General features: G+C 40.1%; 1 protein-coding gene across 7 annotated transcripts in view; it reads right to left on the reverse strand.

Moving 5' to 3' along the window:
• Window positions 1–23,023, reverse strand: part of DCAF1 (DDB1 and CUL4 associated factor 1) — an 87,536-nt gene that overhangs the window by 7,431 nt on the left and 57,082 nt on the right. For 6 of the 7 annotated variants that reach the window (XR_014251234.1, XM_082414883.1, XM_082414882.1 and 3 more), the window contains 8 exons: window positions 22,574–22,772; window positions 21,554–21,636; window positions 20,920–21,004; window positions 18,023–18,256; window positions 17,361–17,454; window positions 16,744–16,848; window positions 16,450–16,523; window positions 15,834–15,935 (listed from right to left, as the gene is read on the reverse strand). Coding sequence is in view for 6 of the 7 variants with exons in the window: in XM_082414883.1 (XP_082271009.1) it covers window positions 15,834–15,935; window positions 16,450–16,523; window positions 16,744–16,848; window positions 17,361–17,454; window positions 18,023–18,256; window positions 20,920–21,004; window positions 21,554–21,636; window positions 22,574–22,772 (976 nt within the window). In the remaining variant the exon portion in view is untranslated. The remainder of the gene's footprint in view (window positions 1–15,833; window positions 15,936–16,449; window positions 16,524–16,743; window positions 16,849–17,360; window positions 17,455–18,022; window positions 18,257–20,919; window positions 21,005–21,553; window positions 21,637–22,573; window positions 22,773–23,023) is intronic. The other variant, XM_082414885.1, reaches the window with a different exon arrangement.

A 23,023-nucleotide genomic window follows, 5' to 3' on the forward strand; every position in this document is an offset into this window, starting at 1 on the left:
CAAAATTAGTTCTAATTAATAAAGTTCCCTCAGTTAAAAACAAGCATATTAAAAAGAGTATCCAGGGCCCTGTGTTTCTTAAGCCTCTGTGGAATAGAATAATTACATGAAGATAGTGTTAATTATTTTTATTTTTGATTCTGAAGTTAATTTAGTACACAGTTATTGATATATATACACTCATCATTGTTTTCAGAGTATGGGATAGGAGAAAATGCCCAGGCTTTGGGATCCAACAAGCCTGGGTTAGAATCCTGGCTCTGCCAATTATGTGTTGTATGAACTTGGGCAATTTACATAAATTTTCAATGTCTCAGGATAGAATAACTTTTAAAGGCCCACAGTTGAGTATGTAAAAGGCTAAACTGTTCAAACAGGCATCTGTTAGCCAGCAAATTTAAGGAAGATCGTTCTTCATTTCTAAAAACATCAAAACTTAGCTGATCCAGGAGAACTAAGAAAAAGCTCCAAAGTCAAGAGCAATCCTAGAAAATAGGTCAACCAGGGTCTAAGGTTTGAACTACAAATACCATTCCAAATTCTTCCAGAAGCCTACAAACCCAGCTTTTACTTAATCTTGTAGCAGAAGAAATAATTTATATTTATTCATCCCAGAAGGCCATGATGACATATGTGACCACAACAGGAGAAGGGAAATGAATAGGAAGGGGAGACCTACCTGAATCTCAAACACATCACTTCATCATTTATACTCTGGATTTAATGACCATAGTTTAACATGTATTTTGTTACACACGGATATGGCCATAAACTCACTTTCTAAATTTTAAATCTGAAACGTGGAGCATGAAACAGAACAGAGGCTCACAAGATCTATCCAAAGTGCTGTGGTAGACTCTAATTCTGTGGTTGAACCCAAAAGAGAGTCTAGGAAGCAATTTTAAGAGCATTCTTGCAGGTTTAAGTACCTGGTTGGTAACATGAGGCACTCTCCTTCATATCTAGAGAATAAAGCTTCCACTAATGAGTGGTCAAAAAAGTGGTCCAAAAAACCAAAAATTATTGCTTAATGAAAAAAGCAAATCTTGCTTGAATCCCGATTCAACTCCAGCAACATTTAGATAATGTTTTGGATCCAGGAATACTGATTTTTTAAAAATTCTCTAAGACCTCTCTTTTAGGGCTTAGAAACAGGAATTCAGGGCCAGGCTGTTTTCAACTACTGATAAATTCTACAGAAAAAAATTCTAAAACTCTTCCCTTCCTGGTTCCATCTTAAGACAATTTCATGGTTACCTGAAGGCCCAAACCCCTGCAGATACATCAACCCACTCCTCTCCTGTACAGAGAACAGGTCAACTGGCATAAGCTCCCTCGGCTGCCCTCTGGTCCTCTCACCACATCTAAACCTGACTTCAACCATAGTCTGAGGAAGAAGAAAGCCTTCCACTTCCGCTCTGGACCTCAGTCCACCCCCGGTCCTTATTACCACGCTGCACCTTTCTCACGCCCACTCCACTCACAACCACGCTCACACTTGGCTCCACTAGCTTTCTTACCTTCTCTGAAGAGAGTCAGCTTCCCCAAACCTAACAACTTCTCAGTCTACACAGGTTTTAAACTCCTTCCATCTATAGACTTTTGAAAAATGGTAACCTGAACCCTACTCCTGGCCTCCAGGTCCTCAGCCACCACTTGCTCACTCATCCACTCACTCTGTCTTCTATTCCTCTAACACTTGACAGTCCGGCTTCTGCCCACAGCACTCCACAGTGTAGCAGGTAATGGTATGTGCTCTGGAGCCAGGCTGCCTCACAGGATCCGAACTCTGCTGACACTATGTTTACTTAGCCTCATAGGGTTGTTGATAGGATTTAATGGGGGGAAAAATGTGTATGCATGTATGTATATAATCTCTTTGCAAAGTGCCTGGCATATACTAAGTGGTCAGTTAGTCTGTTGCTCTGATTATAATAACTGGAAGCTTCCTAAAGGAATATGAAGGCCTGAATGGCTCACCACGGGGCTTCTCTACAATGACTGACACTAACCAATCCTGGCTTCCACACTGGGCTGCTGATCTTTACCAGATCCCTTCCAGATCTCTTAGGCATAAAGGTTCCTACAACTTAAAATTTATTTCTGCCTTTACATTTCCTCTCATTCATAAATCCTGAACTCACATTAGATAGCTCTACCCATCTGTACCACAGAAACTTCTAAAACAAGTCAAAGCACCCCCTAAACCTAACACCTTCCCCACACCTCTCCCAGTTACCAGATGAAATCTCAAACATCTTTCACTTCTCCCACTTTCACGGCTTCACACATTAGTTAACTAATGTCACTCACAGATCTGGGGTGCCCAGCACTCCCTCTCATTCCACTAACCTACTGCATTCTCCCTCCTCCTGTCTACCTCCAGTCTCTCCAACTCTCTATGGTCTTATCCCTTCCCAGATCAAAAAACCCAGGCACTCCATAATGCTGCCCACATTACAGAAGTACAACAGAAGCAATGATTACTAAACAACCATTTAATGCCAACTTCTCTAAATCTTAATTTCTTGTTAAATGAGAGGATTTAATTACATCAGTGGTTCCTACTCAGGTATGGCCATCAGAATGTGTATTTTGGAGCACTGGGAAAGTTCTCCAAAATACACATGCCTAAACCCCACCCAGGGTCCAGGCTGACAGAACCAATCTTTACAAATTAAGCTCCAACAGGAGGATTTTGGAAAGGTGCCCCAGGAATTGTGGAGTGCATCGTTATGAAGAACCACTGTTCAAGATGACCTCTGGTTCTAAAGTTCTACTCTTCTGTAATAATGTACCCTATCCAAAGACTCCCAATGACAAAACCAAAAAGGTGAATACAGGCATCCCTTGTTTTATTGCAATTATACTTTGCAGATACTGCGGGGATTTTTTTTGTTTTTGTTTTACAAATTGAAGGTTTGAAGCAACCCTGCATCGAGCAAATCTATCAGCACTATTTTTCCAACAGCATTTGCTCACTTCATGTCTCATGTCACATTTTCTAATTCTCAGAATTTCAAACTTTTTCATTATTATTATATTTGTTATGGTGATCTGTGATCAGTGATCTTTGATGTTACTATTACAACTCCCTGAAGGCTCAGATGATGGTTAGCATTTTTGGCAATAAAGTATATTTTAATTAAGGTATGTACACCTAATAAACTACAGTACAGTGTAAACATAACTTTTATATGCACTGAGAAACCAAAAAAATTCATGCGACTCGCTATATTGTAACATTCGCTTTAATGCAGTAGTATGGAACTGAACCCACAATATCTCTAAGGTATTCCTGCATAGGTATTACCAGTGACCTTCCCTCCTCCTATCAAACTGTCTTGCTCTCTAGGACTTAATTTGATTTTCTTTTAACTAGTGCACCATTTGTTTCTAGACCATTCAAAATTCTTCTTGAATACATGTCTATTTTTTCAAGAGAAACAGCTTTTAGCTTACACTGCCTTCAAAAATATAACCGATCTCTTAGAAAAAAACCAAACCTCTCGTCATACTTTAAAAACAGTTAATCTAGAAACTAGGATAGCTTTTCTTAAATGCAATTAAAACCTGAGCCTACTGTCTTGACATTTCAACGTCATATCTGCAAAATTTAAACTCTTGCTTCTCCTTCTGACACTTGTTCCTGTTGTTAACTAGCCTTAAAAGCTATAGATTCATTTCAGGGTCATAAACACTTGTGCTTTTCTCTCCTCATCAGCAGAATCTAATTCACATATATTTTAAATTTCTTAGTTGGGAAAAAAAGGTTTTTCAGGAATCAATGACCAAGCTTACAGCAGGTGTGTAATCAGTAAAGACTCTTACCATCCGCTTCTAGGCAGTGGAGAACACATAGGAAGCACAGCACACAGTGTGTCCCAGATTCCAAAATGGAGTGGAGAAAAGAAAGATTATTCCCTTGTTTTGTTTTTGTTTTTAAAAGAAATTTAAGATTACCTATAATTAGTTGAAATGTATTGGCTTTCCAAAATCTAAGAACAATGATCAATTACTAATCTTTGGTTTTATAATTTTCCTAAAAGCTAACATCAAAGTTGACTGAATTTTTAAAAACAACACATATACCGAAATTCCAATGGATAATATGAGTTTTGATAAGTGACTAGCTTATCTCTGCTTTCACCAAATGCCTGAAGGCTGGCAGACTACCAACCTCAGGAATCAAATATTTATAGCTGTCAAATACACTGTATTATGTTTTCATTCAACAATACAGTGGTACAGTTCATCCCTTCTTGTTAATCTCCAAGCTTATTTAAACAGAAGGGCAAAAGACAACCATTTTTATGTATGTAAATTATACCTCAATAAAGCTTTTTCAATCAATAAGAACCATTTATATAGGCACTTTATGCTAGACCATCTTATCAGATGGCAGCTGACCATTCAGGATTCTGAGTTTATTTTGCTAAGGTGAAAAGGCAAATTCAAAGGTGTTGGTCACAGGTGCCTGCATCCCTGAGCCATGCAAGTCATACCTGGAACATCTGAGAAGACCTGAGAGCAGATATCTGGACTAGGACAAAACTCTGAATAGCAAATGACTCAAATGAAGTCTCCAGTTTTAAAATCAGGTGAAGCAAACAAAGGAAAGTAAGTTAAAAAAAAAAAATCAAGCTGATACAGGGAAGAGGTGATGAGGAGAAATCTGATCAAGATAGTAAATACAGGAAAACCCCACTGCAAGATACTAAGAGGACATGTGAATCAACAGAATTAAGGTTACAAAGGAAGCCTGCTTAAATAGATACAGTATTATCACACTGAAACATCTCTGAATCAAAAACCAAAAGGTCAAGGGCTTAGGGGGACAAAAGTTCTCTAATGGATGTCCTTTCAACATGAAATGCACCAGCTGATCCCTAAGGACAGTGGTATCAGTATGTGCCATGCAATGTGCCTTGACCCTAAGAAATCCAGAAACAATGCTAAGTCACCCACATTGCACACCTACACAGACACCTACTCCTCTTCCAACTAGAAACCTTTCAGGCCCTTCCACAGACTGAGCCCTAGGGCCACTCGTTAGGGCCCTCTTGAGTCTGTCCCTCTCAGCCTTGGCTGTCTATGCCTCTATTTTTCCTTCCTGAACCAGAGTCAGAAGCCCTAAACACCACCCTACCTCTCTCTAGTATCTTTCTCCCTTAACCTCTCAAAATGAAAGTTAAATAGAACCACAGAAGAAGAATGAACCAGTCTCTTCTCTGACCCAAGCCTCCCTGTAGAGGGTGGAATGAGAAGAGAAGAACACTTAGGGTGTTCCTTTATGGTGGTCTCTTGCTTCCACAGCCAGCCACCCAAGATTCACTTCTCATCCATCACTCCACATCTGCAAGAAGAATGAGGCCAACCCCAATAATAGCCCCCCAGCATCCGAAATATCTAGCTTCTCTTTTCTTGACCTCCTCCTCAAAGACAGACACCAGGTATCACATGGACCCATGTGATAGCTCCCAGAGAAGACTGTTGCCCACTGCTTTGTAAACTGCAAGGATGTGGGAGAGTAGGAATAATGGTGTTGATAAATAACTTTAAATAAACCCAGTTTTTGCTTCAGATTTACAGTTCAACATGTAACATCCAAGAAGCTTGAGACAAAACTGATATCTCATAGTGATCTATAATGAGAGGGGTAGTGATGAATGAACCCATGGAGGACGAGACAGTCTGCAGCCACCTGTACCACTATAATATACCAACAAACAGCTTGACAACATCACCTTCTATACCTACTCAAGGATAAACTACATCTTGATTCATGACAGCTAAAGTGGAGAAAAGTATGCATTAAGGGAAGGTGGTATCTAAGGAAGCAAAAGGCCACAAGAATAAAAGACCAGACACTATTAAGAAACTGACTCAAAGCAACTACATGATGTTTGGAGGATCTAATACCACTTGCAAGCTCTGGTATGAAGAAATACTAGCAACACATACGAGTTAAACACTGCTGCATTCAAGAAAACACGAAGATCCATGTCACAAATAAATCAAAGATCTCAAGTATCCATCTGAAGACCTCTCTCTTTTATCCAGATCTCACAACTCACATGAGGTTTAAATACCGTGGGATCCTCTCACCCATGAAACCAAGGAAATCACTGAGGACTCTATGGCCAAGCAGCCGGAAAGCATTAAAGGAAATCCTTTCTATAATAGGGATTTCCTGGCCGTATCTGGTGAAGTGGTTTAAACTCTGGAACCTAACTGTCCTTTATAATAAATATGGTATTTAAAAACCTACGGTACTGCTTCTGGTTTCTAGGCACATAAGAAGCTAGAAGTTGCCACTCCACCCTAACAAGTAAAAAGCTGAACAAACTAAAAAGATCAGTAACTCTTCTTCGATTCGACAGAGAAGTGGGGTGACAGGGCAAACCACTGCCCCAAAATTGGAGAAATACAGAGAACTGCAACTTGCCAGAGCATAAACCCAGAAACACAAACCTCCAAAGGAACCAGTACCAAGGTAGGAAAACCTGAACTGTAACTGACCAATGGCTGGAGACAAGTCTGAGCAAAGTCTGAGAGATAAAAACTTCTGGGGCCAGTCATCAGGGCCCCCACACATTTGTGAGTTTTACCTCCAGGAACTTGACCTGGTTCTCGTGGCGAAAATTGGAGAAAAATCCCCTAGTGCTTCTGGTAGGGGGAGGGTAAAAGGTAACATTTTGAAATACATCAGAGTATTCTGTTCTTAACAAGGGCTGCCCTAAGGAGAAACTATTTAACCAGAGACTGAACTGCTGGAGGAAGGGAAATAACCAATTCCAGCCCACTCTAGCCATCTATACCATTGAAAGGAGGTGGAAAAAAATGAGAAGATGTGTGAAGTTCACAGTACAGAGGTTCAGACTCATTAAAAGACTAAGACCTAGTTATAAGACTATAAAATGCTTCCCCTTCCTCCACATCTTACCACCACATTCTAAAGGCCTACAACAGTTCCTTTTATCCAGCACATCATGTCCGGCTATCAAGAAAAATTACAAGGGACTTCCCTGGTGGCACAGTGGTTAAGAATCCGCCTGCCAATGCAGGGGACATGGATTCAATCGCTGGTCTGGGAGGATCCCATATGTCACAGAGCAACTAAGCCTGTGTGCCACAATTACTGAGCCTGCACTCTAGAGCCCGCGAGCCACAACTACTAAAGCCCACGCACCTAGAGCCCGTGCTCCGCAACAAGAGAAGCTACCACAGTGAGAAGCCCACGCACTGCAATGAAGAGTAGCCCCCGCTCACCACAACTAGAGAAAGCCCATGCACAGCAACGAAGACCCAATGCAGCCAAAAAGAAAGGAAGGGAGGGGAGGGGAGGGGAGGGGAGGAAAAATTACAAGACATACTAAAAGGAAAAGAAAAACACAGTTTGAAGAGACAATGTAAGCATTAGAACCAGACTCAGATATGGGAGGGATTAACAGACCAGGAATTTAAAACATCTATGATTAAGATGCTAAGGGCTCTCTAATGGATTAAGTAGACAGCATGCAAGAATAGATGAACAACAGAAGCAGAGAGATGGAAGTTCTAAGAAAGAACCAAAAAGAAATGCTGGCAATCAAAAATACTGTAACAGAAATGAAGAATGCTTTTGATGGGATTTTTTAGTGGATAGACACTGCTAAGGAAAGAATCTCTGAGCGTGAGGATATCTCAATAGACACCACCAAAACTAAAAAGCAAAGAGAACAAAGACTGAAAGACACAGAACAGAATATCCAATAACTGTGGGATAACTACAAAAGGCATAACATACATGTAGTGGAAATTCTAGAAGCAGAAGAAAAAAAAGAACAGAAGAGATATTTGAAACAATAATGACTGAAAATGGGGCTTCCCTGGTGGCGCAGTGGTTGAGAATCTGCCTGCCAATGCAAGGGACATGGGTTCGAGCCCTGCTCTGGGAGGATCCCACGTACCGCGGAGCAGCTGGGCCCGTGAGCCACAATTACTGAGCCTGCGTGTCTGGAGCCTGTGCTCCGCAACAAGAGAGGCTGCGATAGTGAGAGGCCCATGCACCACAATGAAGAGTGGCCCCCGCTTGCCACAACTAGAGAAAGCCCTCGCACAGAAACGAAGACCCAACACAGCCATAAATAAATAAAAACAAATACTTAAAAAAAAAAAATGACTGAAAATGTCCCCCAAATTAATGTCAGATACCAAACCACAGATCCAGGAAACTCTGAGAAAACTGAGCAGGATAAATGCCCAAAAAACCCCACACCTAGTGACATCATTTTTTAAACTACAGAAAATCAAAGATAAAGAATAAATCCTGAAAGAAACCAGAGGGGGAAAACACCTTACCTATAGAGGAACAAAGAAAAAAATTACACCCGATGTCTCCAAAACCACGAAAGCAAGAAGAAAGTGGAATGGAGTATTAAAAGTGTTGAGAGGGCTTCCCTGGTGGTGCAGTGGTTGAGAATCCGCCTGCTAACGCAGGGGACACGCGTTCGAGCCCTGGTCTGGGAAGATCCCACATGCCGCAGAGCAACTGGGCCCGTGAGCCACAACTACTGAGCCTGCGCATCTGGAGCCTGTGCTCTGCAACGAGAGGCCATGATAGTGAGAGGCCCGTGCACCGCGATGGAGTGGCCCCCGCTCGCCTCAACTAGAGAGAGCCCTCGCACAGAAATGAAGACCCAACACAGCCAAAAATAAATAAATAAATTTATTTAAAAAAAAAAAATGTTGAGAGACCAAAACCACCAACCTATAATTCCGTACCGTGTGAAAGTATCCTTCAAAAGTGAAGGAGAGGGACTTCCCTGGTGGTCCAGTGGGTAAGACTCTGCACTCCCAATGTAGGGGGCCTGGGTTTGATCCCTGGTCGGGGAACTAGATCCCACATGTCACAACTAAGAGTCTGCATGCCTCAACTAAGAAGTCTGCGTGCCACAACTAAGAAGAAGTCCGCACGCCGCAGAGAAGATCCCACGTGCCACAACTAAGACCCAGCACAGCCTAAATAAATTTTTTTAAAAAAAAGTGAAGGAAAAATACTTTTTCAGACAAACAAAAACTGAGAGAATTTGTTGCCAGTAAACCTGTTTTGCAAGAAATGTTAAAAGAGGGCTTCCCTGGTGGCGCAGTGGTTAAGAATCCACCTGCCAATGCAGGGGACACGGGTTCGAGCCCTGGTCCGGGAAGATCCCACATGCCACGGAGCAACTAAGCCCGTGCGCCACAACTACTGAGCCTGTGTGCCACAACTACTGAAACCCGCGTGCCTAGAGCCCGTGCTCTGCAACAAGAGAAGCCACAACAATAAGAAGCCTGCGCACCACAATGAAGAGTAGCCCCCACTCGCCACAACTAGAGAAAGCCCGCATGCAGCAAAGAAGACCCAACACAGCCATAAATAAATAAATAAGTAAGTAAGGAAGTAAGTAAATAAATAAAATGTTAAAAGAAATTCTTCAGAGAGAAGGAAAAAAGTTAGAAACTCTGGGGCTTCCCTGGTGGTGCAGTGGTTGAGAGTCTGCCTGCCAATGCGGGGGACACGGGTTCGAGCCCTGGTCTGGGAAGATCCCACATGCCACGGAGCAGCTGAGCCACAACTACTGAGCCTGCGCGTCTGGAGCTTGTGCTCCGCAACAAGAGAGGCTGTGACAGTGAGAGGCCCATGCACCGCGATGAGGAGTGGCCCCCACTCGCCGCAACTAGAGAAAGCCCTCGCACAGAAACGAAGACCCAACACAGCCAAAAAAAAATTAATTGATTAATTAATTAATAATTTTAAAAAAAGTTAGAAACTCTGAATATATTAAGGAAGATCACTGGAGAAGGAATAATTGAAGGTAGAATAAACATTTTATTTTTCTTATTCTTAACTGATTTTTGTTCAAAATAATAGTTTGTTTAAAATAATAATACCAACAATGTATTCAATTATGTATGCTTTTATATAAGTAAAATGAATGACAGCAATGAAACAAGGGATAGGAGGAAAGAATTAGGACTACAGATTTTGTTATCATAAGTTACTTGCACTATTCATGAAGAGATACAGTGCTATTTGAAAGTGGACTTGGATTACTTGTAAAAGTACACTGCAACCTCTAGGGTAACCACTAAAGAAAGTTAAAAAAAAAATGTATAACTAATATGCTAATAAAGAAGAGAGGGGAATCCTATAAAATACTCAATTAAAACCACAAAAAGGAATTCCCTGGCGGTCCAGTGGTTAGGACTCTGAGCTTTCAGTGCCCTGGGCCAGGGTTCAATCCCCGGTTGGGGAACTAAGATCCCACGAGCTGCACAGCGTGGCCAAACAAAAAAACAAAAAAACACAAAAAGCAGAAGAAGAATGGAAGACAAAAACAGGAGCAAAGAACAAACAGAAAAAGTAACAAATATGGTAGATGTTAATCCTACTATATCAATAATTACTTTGAATGTCAATGTTCCAAATGCATCAATTAAAAGAGAGACATAATCAGAGTGGATCAATAAATAAGACTCAACTACATGTTGTCTATAAGAAACCCACTTTAAATATAGACACATATAGATTAAAACTAAATGGCCATGGGACTTCCCTGGCAGTCCAGTGGTTAAGACTTAACGTTCCAATGTAGGGTGTGCGGGTTCGATCCCTGGTCAGGACGCGAAAATCCCACATGCCTCGCAGCCAAAAAACCAAAACATAAAACAGAAGTGATATTCTAACAAATTCAATACAGACTTTAAAAATGGTCCACATCAAAAAAAAAATCTTAATAAAAAAAAACTACAAGGACAGAGAACTCTATACCATGCTAACATGAATCAAAAGAAAGCCAGGATAGGGAATTTCCTAGTGGTCCAGTAGTTAGGACTTGGCAGTTTCACTGCTGAGGCCCCAGGTTTGATCCCTGGTTGGGGAACTAAGATCCCACAAGGCATGTGGTGCCACCAAAAAACAAAAAGAGAGAAAGAGAAAGAAAGAGAGAAAGAAAGAAAGCCAGGGTAGCGATATTAATTTCAGACAAAGAACCTCACACCAAGGAAAGTTACTAGAGATAAAGAAAGGCATTAGGGCTTCCCTGGTGGCGCAGTGGTTAAGAATCCACCTGCCAATGCAGGGGACACGGGTTTGAGCCCTGGTCCAGGAAGATCCCACATGCTGCGGAGCAACTAAGCCCATGCGCCACAACTACTGAGCGTGCGCTCTAGAGCCCGTGAGCCACACCTACTGAGCCCACGTGCCACAACTACTGAAGCCCTCACGCCTAGAGCCCATGCTCCACAAGAGAAGCCACTGCAGTGAGAAGCCTGCGCACCACAACGAAGAGTAGTCCCCACTCGCCGCAACTAGAGAAAGCCTGTGCACAGCAATGAAGACCCAACGCACCCAAAAAATAATAAATAAATAAATAAACAATAAATGTTAGTTCTTTAAAAAAAAAAGAAAAAAAGAAGGCATTATATGGGAAACAAAATGAAAAGACAACCTACAGACTAGGAGAAAATATTTGCAAATGATGTGACAAACAAGGGCTTCATTTCCAAAATATACAAACAGCTCATACAGCTCAGTATCAAAAAAACAAACAACCCAATCAAAAAATGTGCAGAAGACCTAAACAGACATTTCTGCAAAGACATACAGATGGCCAACAGGCACATGAAACGATGCTCAACATCACTAATTATTAGAGAAATGAAAATCAAAACTACAATGAGGTATCACCTCACACCGGTCAGAATGGCCATCATCAAAAAGTCTACAAAGAATAAATGCTGGCGAGGATGTGGAGAAAAAGGAACTCTCCTACACTGTTGGTGCAGCCACTATGGAGAACAGTATGAAGGTTCCTTAAAAAACTAAAAATAGGGACTTCCCTGGTGGTCCAGTGGTAAAGAATCCGCCTTACAATGCAGGGGATGCAGGTTTGATCCCTAGTTAGAGAACTAGGATCCCACATGCCGTGAGGCAACTAAGCCTGCACACCACAAATACTGAGCTCATGCACCTCAACAAGAGAGCCCACATGCTGCAAACTACAGAGCCCACACGCTCTAGAGCCCGTGTGCCACAACTACAGAGCCCATGCGCCCTGGAGCCTGCACACCACAACTAGAGAAGAGAAAACCCACACGCCAACTAGAGAGAGGTCCGCACACCGCAACAAAAGATCCTGTATGCCTCAATGAAGATCCCGCATGCCGCAACAAAGACCTGATGCAGCCAAAAATAAATACATAAATAAAAAATAAATCTTAAAAAAAAAGAAAAAAAACCTAAAAACAGAGTCACCGTGTGATCCAGCAATCCCACTCCTGGGCATATATCCAGAAAAGATGAAAATTCTAATTCAAAAAGATATATGTGCCCCGATATTCATTCACAGCAGCACTATTTACAACAGCCAAGACATGGAAGCAACCTAAGTACAGCCATCAAAAGATGAATGGATAAAGAAGATGTGGTACACATATACAATGGAATATTACTTAGCCATAAAAAAGAACAAAATGCCATTTGCAGCAACATAGATGGACCTAGAGATTATCATAGTAAGTGAAGTAAGTCAGAAAAAGACAAATATCATATGACCTATCATATCACTTACATGTGGAATCTAAAAAAAAGATAAAAATGAACTATTTACAAAACAGAAACAGACTCACAGACATAGAAAACAAACTTACGGTTACCAAAGGGGAAAGGGTGAAGGATAAATTAGGAGTTCGGGATTAATAGATATACACTACTATATAGAAAACAGATGAACACTAAGGAACTACTGCATAAGCAAAGGGAATTATATTCAATATCTTGCAATAACCTATAATGGAAAAGAATCTGAAAAAGAATATATATATATAAAAAATATATATCACTAAATATCACTGTATCACTTTACTGTCCACCTGAAACTAACACATTTTAAATCAACTATACTTCAATAAAAAAAAAACCAAAACAAAACTGCAAGACCTAAATTCCTTTCCACTCAAAAAAATCTTAAACCACACATTTTGATTGTTCAACTAAAGGAATAAATGTCTATTAATTTTTTAATTAAATAGTGAGACCACTACATATCTATTAAAATGACCAAAATGCAAAACACTGACAGCACCTAATGCAGGTGAGTACATGGAGCAACAGGAACTTTCATTCATTGATGACAAATGCAAAATGGTACAGCCACTCTGGTAGATAGTTCGGCAGTTTCTTATAAAACTAAACATACTTTTACCATATGATCCAGCAATAACACTTCTTGGTATTTACACAAAGGAGTTGAAAACTGACGTCCACACAAAAACCTGCACATGGTACACAATATGTTGATTTTTTTTTTTTGAGGTATAGTTGATACAGGAGCTTTATTCTGAATTGCCAAAACTTTATTCAAATTACTCCAGAACATAATTGCCAAAACTATTCAACACTGCGATGAAGATGTCCTTCAGTAGGTAAATGAATAAATAAACTGTGGTATACCCAAACAATGGAATAGTATTCAGCATTAAAATGAAATGAGCTACCAAGTCATGAGAAGATATGGAACAAACTTAAATGCATATTACTCAATGAAAGAAGCCAATCGAAAAGGCTACATTCTGTATGATTCCAACTATATGACACTCTGGAAAAGGCAAAACTATAGAGACAGTAAAAAGATCAGTGGTTGTCAGGGGCTGAGGGGAGGGAGGAATAAATCGGTGGAGCGCAGAGGATTTTTAGAGCAGTGAAACTACTATGTACAATACTACAATGGTGGATACACATCATGTTTGTCCAAACCACAGAATGTGTAACACCAAGAATGAACCTTAATGTAAACTATGGACTCTAAGCGATAATGATGTGTCAGTGTAGGTTCATCATTTGTAACAAATGTACCACTGTGCTGTGGGATGTTGATCATGGGGGAGGCTATGCATACAGGGACAGTGCATTTATGGGAAATCTCTGTACCTTCTGCTCAATTTTGCTGTGAACCTAAAGCTGCTCTAAAAAATAAAGTCTATCCAAGAAAAAACAAAAACTATTGTACTGAGGATGTCATTTTCAGTAAAGTGCTTTATAAAATAATATCCCCATGGTATCCAACAAGGATCATGACTATCTTATCTGTGTGTGAGGAGAGAGGGAAGATAGAGCTGGGAAACTGCCCCTCCCTAAGAGGGCATCCCACGAGGGAAGCACTGGCACAGGATGCCTCTGGGTCAAGAAGCAAGCCCTGCACAAGGCTCTGCTCTGATCCCACAGTGACCACTAACCCCAAATACATACAAGTCTCCTCTCCTCACTCTGCTCAGAAACCCATTTCTTGGGATTATGAATTATCTCTGAGCTCTAATAAAATGCATACTTAGCCAGTTAGAACATTCTACCAGAGACAGTGGCGATCAAGAGAGTATACACAGAGGACTGTAAGGTGAGTCTGTTTTAGCTTGTTGATTCCAGGTGACAGGGTTTACTCAAGGATTCAATTTAGAGGAGAAAGTAGAGGTTCATAACCTATAAAGCCCGATAGTGGAACACATACCTAAATCTCAAACTGGCACAACAAATCACCCTTGCTTAGTCAGTACTAAGTCCTGTCAGAAAAAAACATGAGTCACTGGCCCATAGTATTAGACTTGCACGAAAAAAAAACTTTTAGAATTACCACTTTCAAAAATTTTGCTCTTAAAAATTATTTTAAATCTTAAATATAAGCTGCTGGGGAAGAATGCTAACAGAAAGATATTCCATTAGCCCTAACCATTGAGCACGATTTACCAAAGAATAGGGGAGGGGTGAGGATGAGAGAGCAATGGCAGGGCAAAAAGAAGAAAGTGTGCTTCCTCTTGTCCTATGGTGGCCCCTGCCCTCACTCAGGGCACTTCTGTGCCCTTAAAGAGGATATAGAGCACCAAGACCAAGCAACACCATAGTGGAAGAAAAAACAGAAATGAATCCAAGATCTGGAAAAAAGATATTTTATCTGCTTTATTATCTACAACAAATATGTAAAAACCTAGTCGTTCATTTTCAACTTTATATTACTCAGCAATATACATTTCTCAGATTTGTCTGGAGAATCGGGCCAAGAGAGTATATCCTTAGAAAAAGAATGTGGTGTGAGCCTAGTAGACAGGAAAGATCTGCTGAAACTCAGAAGTTTAAGAAACTCTTCATAACTGACATCAACTGACACACCACACAGACAAGCACCTAGCATAACATGACCATAAATTAAAATCCCCTATAAAAAAGGAAAAGCTAAGATTCTGAGACATGATACCATCTACCCACATTTTATAAATGCTTAATTTCTCAAAAGCATCAATATCTTCTCTTTACCTGTAAGCTCCATTCTATACTCTGAAAATAGACTATGCCATAAAACTGAGAAAATGCAAACCAGAACTTTATAGAGGTTAAGCCATTTCTATGATCCAGCTCAGCAGAGTGACTTTTCGGTTTTGTATTGACATTGAGAAAATGGGGGCCTGCTTATCCTGAAGCCAGACAGGGCACTGGTTTTGAGGTTGAGTACAAGGAAATCTCTAAAACAAAATCAGAGATTGCTGACCTGCAAATTAATCTATAAATGGAACTCACAGGACTATCAGATACTCCTTAAAGTCTTGTAATAATAAAAATCTGCTTTCTTCTAATGAGTTTCAGTGATCAAGGACACATGACAGGCCTTCAGAATATGCTAACAGGTAGCAAACACCCCTATAGCAAAAATCTTAAAAAAAAAAAAAAAGAAAAGAAAAGAAAAACCCTATAACTAAAAGCAGAAATGCATAATTTCTAATAAAGCATTATTCAGCAGAAAGAAATTTCAAAGACCACTAACCTGGTCCTCCTCTTCATCCTCATCCTCTGCCAGACGCTGCCTGCCTACTTCATACAGCCTGCACACCGTGTCCATGTTCAGAGACTCCATGCTGCCTTGGTTCTGAAATAGAACACCCAGTCCACAAGAAGTTAGTTTTTAGAAGGCCCATATCCACACCTCAGCTATGACTGGCACTCACACACCTTGACCCTGTAACTATCAAAGCTTCCAATACCCAAAATTCTTGAACTGATTCTGAAAATGTTATGCCTAGGACACAGAGAGGGAAAGAAAAACAGGATGAGAAGGCCTGGACAGCAAGGGAGAGACCACCATCCCTGGGAACAACACTGTTCCAAGTACGTTCTAGAGAAAGATTGACTCCTCTAAGAAAGGGATGACAGTGTGAGTCCAGGATAATAGGAGATGGGACGCTCCACAATGCTGTATATCAGGATTTCCCTACTTCTCTTATACTGTGTATCTCCCCATCAGATGAGTAGATTATCATAATCTATCACCAGAAATGCATCATCTTTAGAACACATTAACAGACAAAAATGTCTGGAGTATAAGTTGAAAATGATCTTAAATATCAGAATAAAACAGTAGGATTTCTTCTAGCTCCCTTTACCTCGATGACAGCAAGATAGCAGTCTTTGGTGTCTGTACATAGGTCAAAAATGTTCCGTTTCACATCAATGGTCGCTGGAAAACAGAATGTGACAAGACTCAGGACTAGACTACTGCTGTGATCTTAAAACCAGCCTTTCTGTTAAAGGAATTCAAGGTGACTGTTCATAAATATTTCCCTAACTCCTCTGCTTTTCAAAAGCAGAAAAATTATAATTCTCTCAGAAAATGGAGGATCTTAAATAAGGAACACCAAAACAAGGCAAAATCATCAATACCTGACCTTCACACTTACCGATAGGTTTGTAATCAGTTGCATTAAATGTTCGGAAGGATGATCCAAAAGGGCTTTTCATCCTCTCTTCCATTAAGTCATCTTCATCATCTGCCTGCAACATAGCTAGTTGGGACGGAAAGGGGAAATGGGAAAGGGAAGCAAAATACTATTAGAATCAGAAACATCCCCTATTCACAACTGCAGAAAATATTAATGGACAATCAAGACTTCAGAGAGTTTCCCTGTAGTAAATTCCTCTCAAAGCATCCTCCTTGCATAACCAAACAATATCCTCAACCTCTCATCTAGCTTCCAACAGCTGTTAAGCGTACAAAAATCACAAGACGAAAAAGGTTTTTCTTTAAGTTCATCATGATACGCATGGTAAATTACTCATGAAATTTCTTTCTGTACAAGATTTACTTGTTATCTTCAAAGCCAGTGGCCCTCCACTCTAACATTATTCTCATCAACAAATTTTGTCACCATTTGTACTATTATTTTATCTTTTATGTTACAACTTTGAAATGTTTTTCAATTCACATTTGACAGATATTTCTAAATAGGAAGTATCAAATTAAATGAGTGGGGAGAGAAGGGAGAAAGAGAATAATGAAAAGTGAAAAGTTTATTACCTCCATACATCACTGTCCCTGTGTGGTTGAACACCACGCGACACTGATCTAGAGCAGGAACTGTGTGTAAAAGATGGAAAGTACGAAGGTCCCACTAGGAGGGGAAAGGTCAAGGAAAACTATTTTCCCCAAAACTTATTTAACCTCATGAGGGAAATTCTGAAATACCACTTTCTTTTCCCCTCCTTCTAGGTATTAATGCTTTAAAAGTCAACAAGATCAAGATAAAGCAAAAGCATGTAGAATGCATATTACTGAATAATGACCCTGAAAATCTCCTATGATATCCTCATATACATAAAAACTACATGAGCTCCCTCTCTCCCAATAGTAGCACTTCTTTTTACTCTTATGTGTGATTTCTATAGAGCAAAAGTAAAATCCTTCTGAAGACAGATAAAAGTCAATCTGACACCTGGGGAAGTGGGAGGGAGTAATCTGGTCACTTCCCAATACAAAGAAAACATGCTAGTAAAAGTCAACGATAATTACCAATATCAACAAGAATCCACTAGAGATTCAATAATACTTCAAACCAAAGGAAAAAAACCAGGTTATTTACCTGTGTGGATACTTCGACCAGGTATTGGTAGAAAGATAAATAATTTCTACATTACAAACTAGGTAACAAATGGCAATTAAGACATGGGCATAAAGGATACAATCTCAGTATTAATGATGACCTCCAGCCCATTCGGATGGAAAACGCCACTGATGTTCATGTTGAACTTGTCAAACTTGTGGATGGCCTGTGCAGAGCGGACATCCCAGAGGACGCCATCATTTAAGACAAGATCATCTGTAGGATTAAAGGTGGCACAGTTCCTCTTGTAGTTGTTGGCAAGATCTGGGTTAAACAGAGTCAACAGCTTGTTGCCAGTCTGAATATCATAAATCTTTAGAGAAGAAGGGGTGGGAAGAGAAAAATCAGACGAATCCATCCACTGACAAATTCAAACAGAAGCTGCGTAAAATATCTCTCACGCTTTCCAAAGCCCATCAAAATTATAAAAGGCCTAACATTGAAAATAACTGGAAAATAGGAAGACCACACCCATACAAGCAAAGTTTATGTACTTTGGTTCCCATTCAAGGTTTGAAAAGTCTCTTTGCCACAAGTAAGAAAATAAGAAGTGAGACTGCAATAGGGATAAGAAAACCCTCTTCTTCCCCATCCCACTTTCAAGAAACAGAAAATGTTTCTAAGACTGAAACTGAGAAACTCTCCATGTGGACTAACCAACATTACTCATAGAATACTCTTATAGGTTACTTTTTGGAGAAAGGCATCAACGAAATGCCCTTTTCTCCTTAAAATCTCTCAATATACTATCCAAAGTCTACAATGTGCAACCCATGCAGAGACCAGATCTTTCCCATCAGCTTACAGACATGCTGTAATATAGCCAATCTTTTTAAAAAATCCTCCTTTAATAGAGGAACAAATAGGGAGACACCACAAGGAAACAAACAAATCCAGATCGTGGGACAAGACAACTAGCCTGGTCTCTTCAAAAGTCAATGTCATGAAAACTGGAGAAATGGTTCTTGGCTTTAAAACATTAGTGAGACATAACAACCAAATGCAATATATGAATCTTGGCTGGATCCTGGTTCAAAAAAAAAAAAAAAAAAACATTTGAAACCAAACACATCAGGAACAATCGGGAAAACTGAGTATGGGATGGATATTAGATGATATTCGGGAATTACTATAAATTTTCTTATATTTGATAACAGAGTGATTATGTAATAAAATGTCATTATTGCTAGGATATACATGTTATAAGAGTTAGGGATAAAATGTCTGCAACTTACTTTCTATGATTCAGAAAAACACACATATTTACACAGAAAGAAACTATGGCAAAATACTAAACTGATGAATCTAGGTGGTAGTTACGTGTACTACTATTTCAACTCTTCTATATATTTTAACATTTTCAAATTAAGTTTGGGAGAAACCCTCCCTTCACCACTCCATATCCCCCACCTCAAGCTACTATCGCCTCTTCTCTTTATTTTTCAGCAAAATACTTCAAAAGACTTGTCTATACTCAGTGTCTCCACTTCTCTCCTGTTCTCTCGTGAACCCACTCTAATCAGATTTTTCATCCCAGTGCACAGAACTAGCTCCTGACATGGTTAACAATGACCTCCACATGGTTAGTCAAAGGTCACTTCTCAATTCGCATTCTTTTTTTTTTTTTTTGGCCACGCCACACAGCTTGCAGAATCTTAGTTCCCCGACCAGTGATCGAACCCCAGCCCTCAGCAGTGAAAGCCCAGAGTCCTAACCAATGAACCGCCAGGGAATTCCCTCAATTCTCATCTTATGCAACCTATCAGCAGTTTCTGACCCAGGAGATCAATCCTTCCTCAAAAGAGTCTTCCCTTGCCTTTTAGAGCACATCTTTTTCCTGAGGTCTCCTGCTACCTAACTGGCCACACTCTTTGTTCTCCTTCCCAAGTTCCTTCTCACACGGGCAACTTCTAAATACGAGCACATGCCAGGACTCTGTCCTCACACTTCTCTTCTCTAGCCTCCTGAATGATCTCATCCAAGTTCACGGTTCATACTGTCGACAAGTGAACAACTTCCATATTTATATCTCCCACCCCAGACTTTTCTCCTGAACCCCCAATTTGTATATTCAACTGCCTATTCCCTATTTGAGTGTCTAAGAGAATCACAAACTCCATGTATCCAAAACCCCAGGGCCCAGCTGCATCACTTCTCATTGCCTCCACCACGCCCACCTAGGCACAGCCCCACTGCAGCTCTCACATATTAGCTGGCACAACACCCTCCTAACTGGAAAGCCTCCTCTTGCTTTCTCACAGAAACCAGACTCACACTTTAGGAACTTTACATCCAGTCATGTGCTTTCTTGCTCACCCTCCAGTGTCTGCATCTCACTCAGAGGAAAAGTCAAAGGTCTTAAACAACACATTGCAAGAGGCTACATGCTATGCCCCACCACTGACCTCAGCTCTTACCCCACCTTCTTCCTCCCACCTCCCAAGTAAGGGCTTTCCCCTTGCCATTCCCCATCTTAGATCACTTTTCCCCAGACATTTGCATGATGCCCACACTTCCTTCAAGACGCTGCTTAAACATTACCCAATCAGTGACACTGATTTCCTAGATAAAAAGGGAAGTCCCCCACACCACAACCAAGCACTTCCTACCTCTTACCCTGCTTTCTTTTCCTTGGCAGCACTTACCACCTGACATACTATATATTTGCTTCTTTATTCATTGTCTCCCCAGTGAGGCTCCATAAAGGCAGGGACTTTATTTCATCTAAAACTTAGTGTTTGAAAATATCTGCTCTGCTAATGAAATAGTTCTCAAATTGTCAGATTAAGTTCTTTTCACATTTTTCCCATATAGCTCAGAATTACTTCATTACACTTCCAGATTCTATCTGGAAAGAATATCACTGAGTAATTTCTCGTCACCCACAGGACTTGAAGTCCTCACACTCAGTCCAGAAAATTTCAGTATAAACAAATAGACAAATCACTTGAAAGAAGTGGATTCTCAAGTACTTACATGGGCAATGTCTCCTTTTGTGCCTATGACCCGATCCTGAGAGTGCTTACTGAACTCAACATAGTGATCTTCTGTGAAGGAATGCCTATGAACAAACAACAGAAGTACTGATGTAACTGACCTTTGGGACATAATTATTCAACTGACTGAAAATAACGTGATCCTCAGCCTCTTGCCTGACTATACTCACCTAAGATTCTCAGCTCCCAAAGAGGAAAAAATTGTACACATAAGATTAAAACAAAAATCCCCTCCACCAGTTTGTCCAAGCAGATCCAAAACAATTAATGGAAACTACCTGGTTAAAGAAATGGCTAACAGGGTACATGTGCCTTTGAAATATGCTCCAGCAAAGACAGCAATGTACACATGTGAACGTGAGAAAATACGCAGATGTGCCATTCTGGATTAGTGAAGGGTCTGCTGAGTGATGGGAATGTATATACCTGGTAAGAAAACCCAGGAATTAAGAAAAATAAAATCTTATTAAACATGTACCACAGATGAGGAAGAGAGAAGTCAGCAATATAACTTATAGCATTCCTCTTCTTCCCAAAAGCCTTTAAATCAAAGAATCAGATGAAGGGGATAAATTGTAAAACAGAGAGACTAGGTGATAAAAGTAGATACATACTTCATATCAAATACTGATTTCATTCCCCAAAGTGCAGACAGAGGCTGGCTCCAAGTAGCAGATGTCAGCAGCAAGGACCCGTCCTAAAAGAAGATGGGAGGCCCAAGGTGGGTAATCATGTGTTTATATAAATGCCATCTTCCATTAGCATTCTAAAATATAAAATATATTGTTGGATTATAAAGAAAACAAACTTTTAGGAACCAAGAAATGGTCAGAAGCTGCTAGGACTTAAGTAACATGTACCTCCTATGTCCTAAAAAATAACTGAATTTAAGAGAATATTAAATCCTCCTAAAATATAATAGTTCCAAGGCGGGGGGTGGGGGGATGCGACACTTGGAAAGATGTCAAAGATGGTTCCTCCTTTCTTAATATTTGGCCATATTTCTCCATCTCTCTCATCTGAAATATCAGTCAACTGGAAACAGTTGTTAGACTTCCTAGCTAAGGATTCTTAAAGGCTTTTCAAAGAGAAAGCCCAATAAAAGGTCAATCTCCTTCACTTTAAAATTAGGAAAATTATTCTTGTCATCTTAACAGTCTTGACTTTTAGAAACAGCAAAGGCATCAATTTCATCCATAGAATAGTGTTAATAAACTGTGAACTACCACTGGAATCATATGCTTGTTCTCCTAAAAATTCACAGTACTTTGAGATTTCCTTCCAACACAAAAAGAAAACTTTAGTGGTCATAGTTGATAATCTCTGTTTCCAAATGAAGCAAATTAAAAATCTATCTATGTTCAGGTCTTAGAACAAGGGTTGGCAAACACAGGGCCAGACAGTAAATACTTTAGGTTTATGCAGGCCATATGGTCTGTGTTGCATGCAACTACAGTACTCAACTCTGTCGTGGTAGCATAGAAGTAGCCATGACAATACATAAACGTACGAGCATAGCTGTGTTCCAATAAAACTTTATGCACAAATACAGGCAACCAGTCAGACCACAAGCCCACAGTTTACCAACCTATCCTAGAAGAATGACTGAGAATAACCTAGGAAGGGACCTTTACCCTGGAAGGTTCGAGGTGTGTGATAGCTGAGTTGTGACAGTTATAGCTGGCCTCCTCCTGTCCACTAAACACATTATAGAGCTTCAATTGCCCAGTGCAGGTGCCAAGCATCAAGAACCGCTCTCGTGCTGAGAATGCACAACAGGTGAAGCCACTCTCATCCTCATTGGCTTCCCGGAACACTGAAATAGGACGGAACCTAAGCAAACAAAAGAGAATCAGAGACAAAGAACAGGCAAGGACTCAGAAAAAGAAAACTCTTGTTAGAAGGACAGAAGGAAAAACAAAGCATTTATGTTTCAAATGGGTTCTTCCAAAATATCAGTGACCTTCAGTGGTTCATCTTCATTTTAAAAGAGAGAAAATGACCTTCACTTAAAAATTTTAGCAATAACAAAAATTCCCATGTGTAAAACCTGGGATATCATGACCTTCACTTAAGATTTTTAA

The sequence above is a fragment of the Balaenoptera physalus genome (assembly GCF_965194825.1).
Source record: "Balaenoptera physalus genome assembly, chromosome: 11".
In the NCBI taxonomy this organism is placed as follows: domain Eukaryota; kingdom Metazoa; phylum Chordata; class Mammalia; order Artiodactyla; family Balaenopteridae; genus Balaenoptera; species Balaenoptera physalus.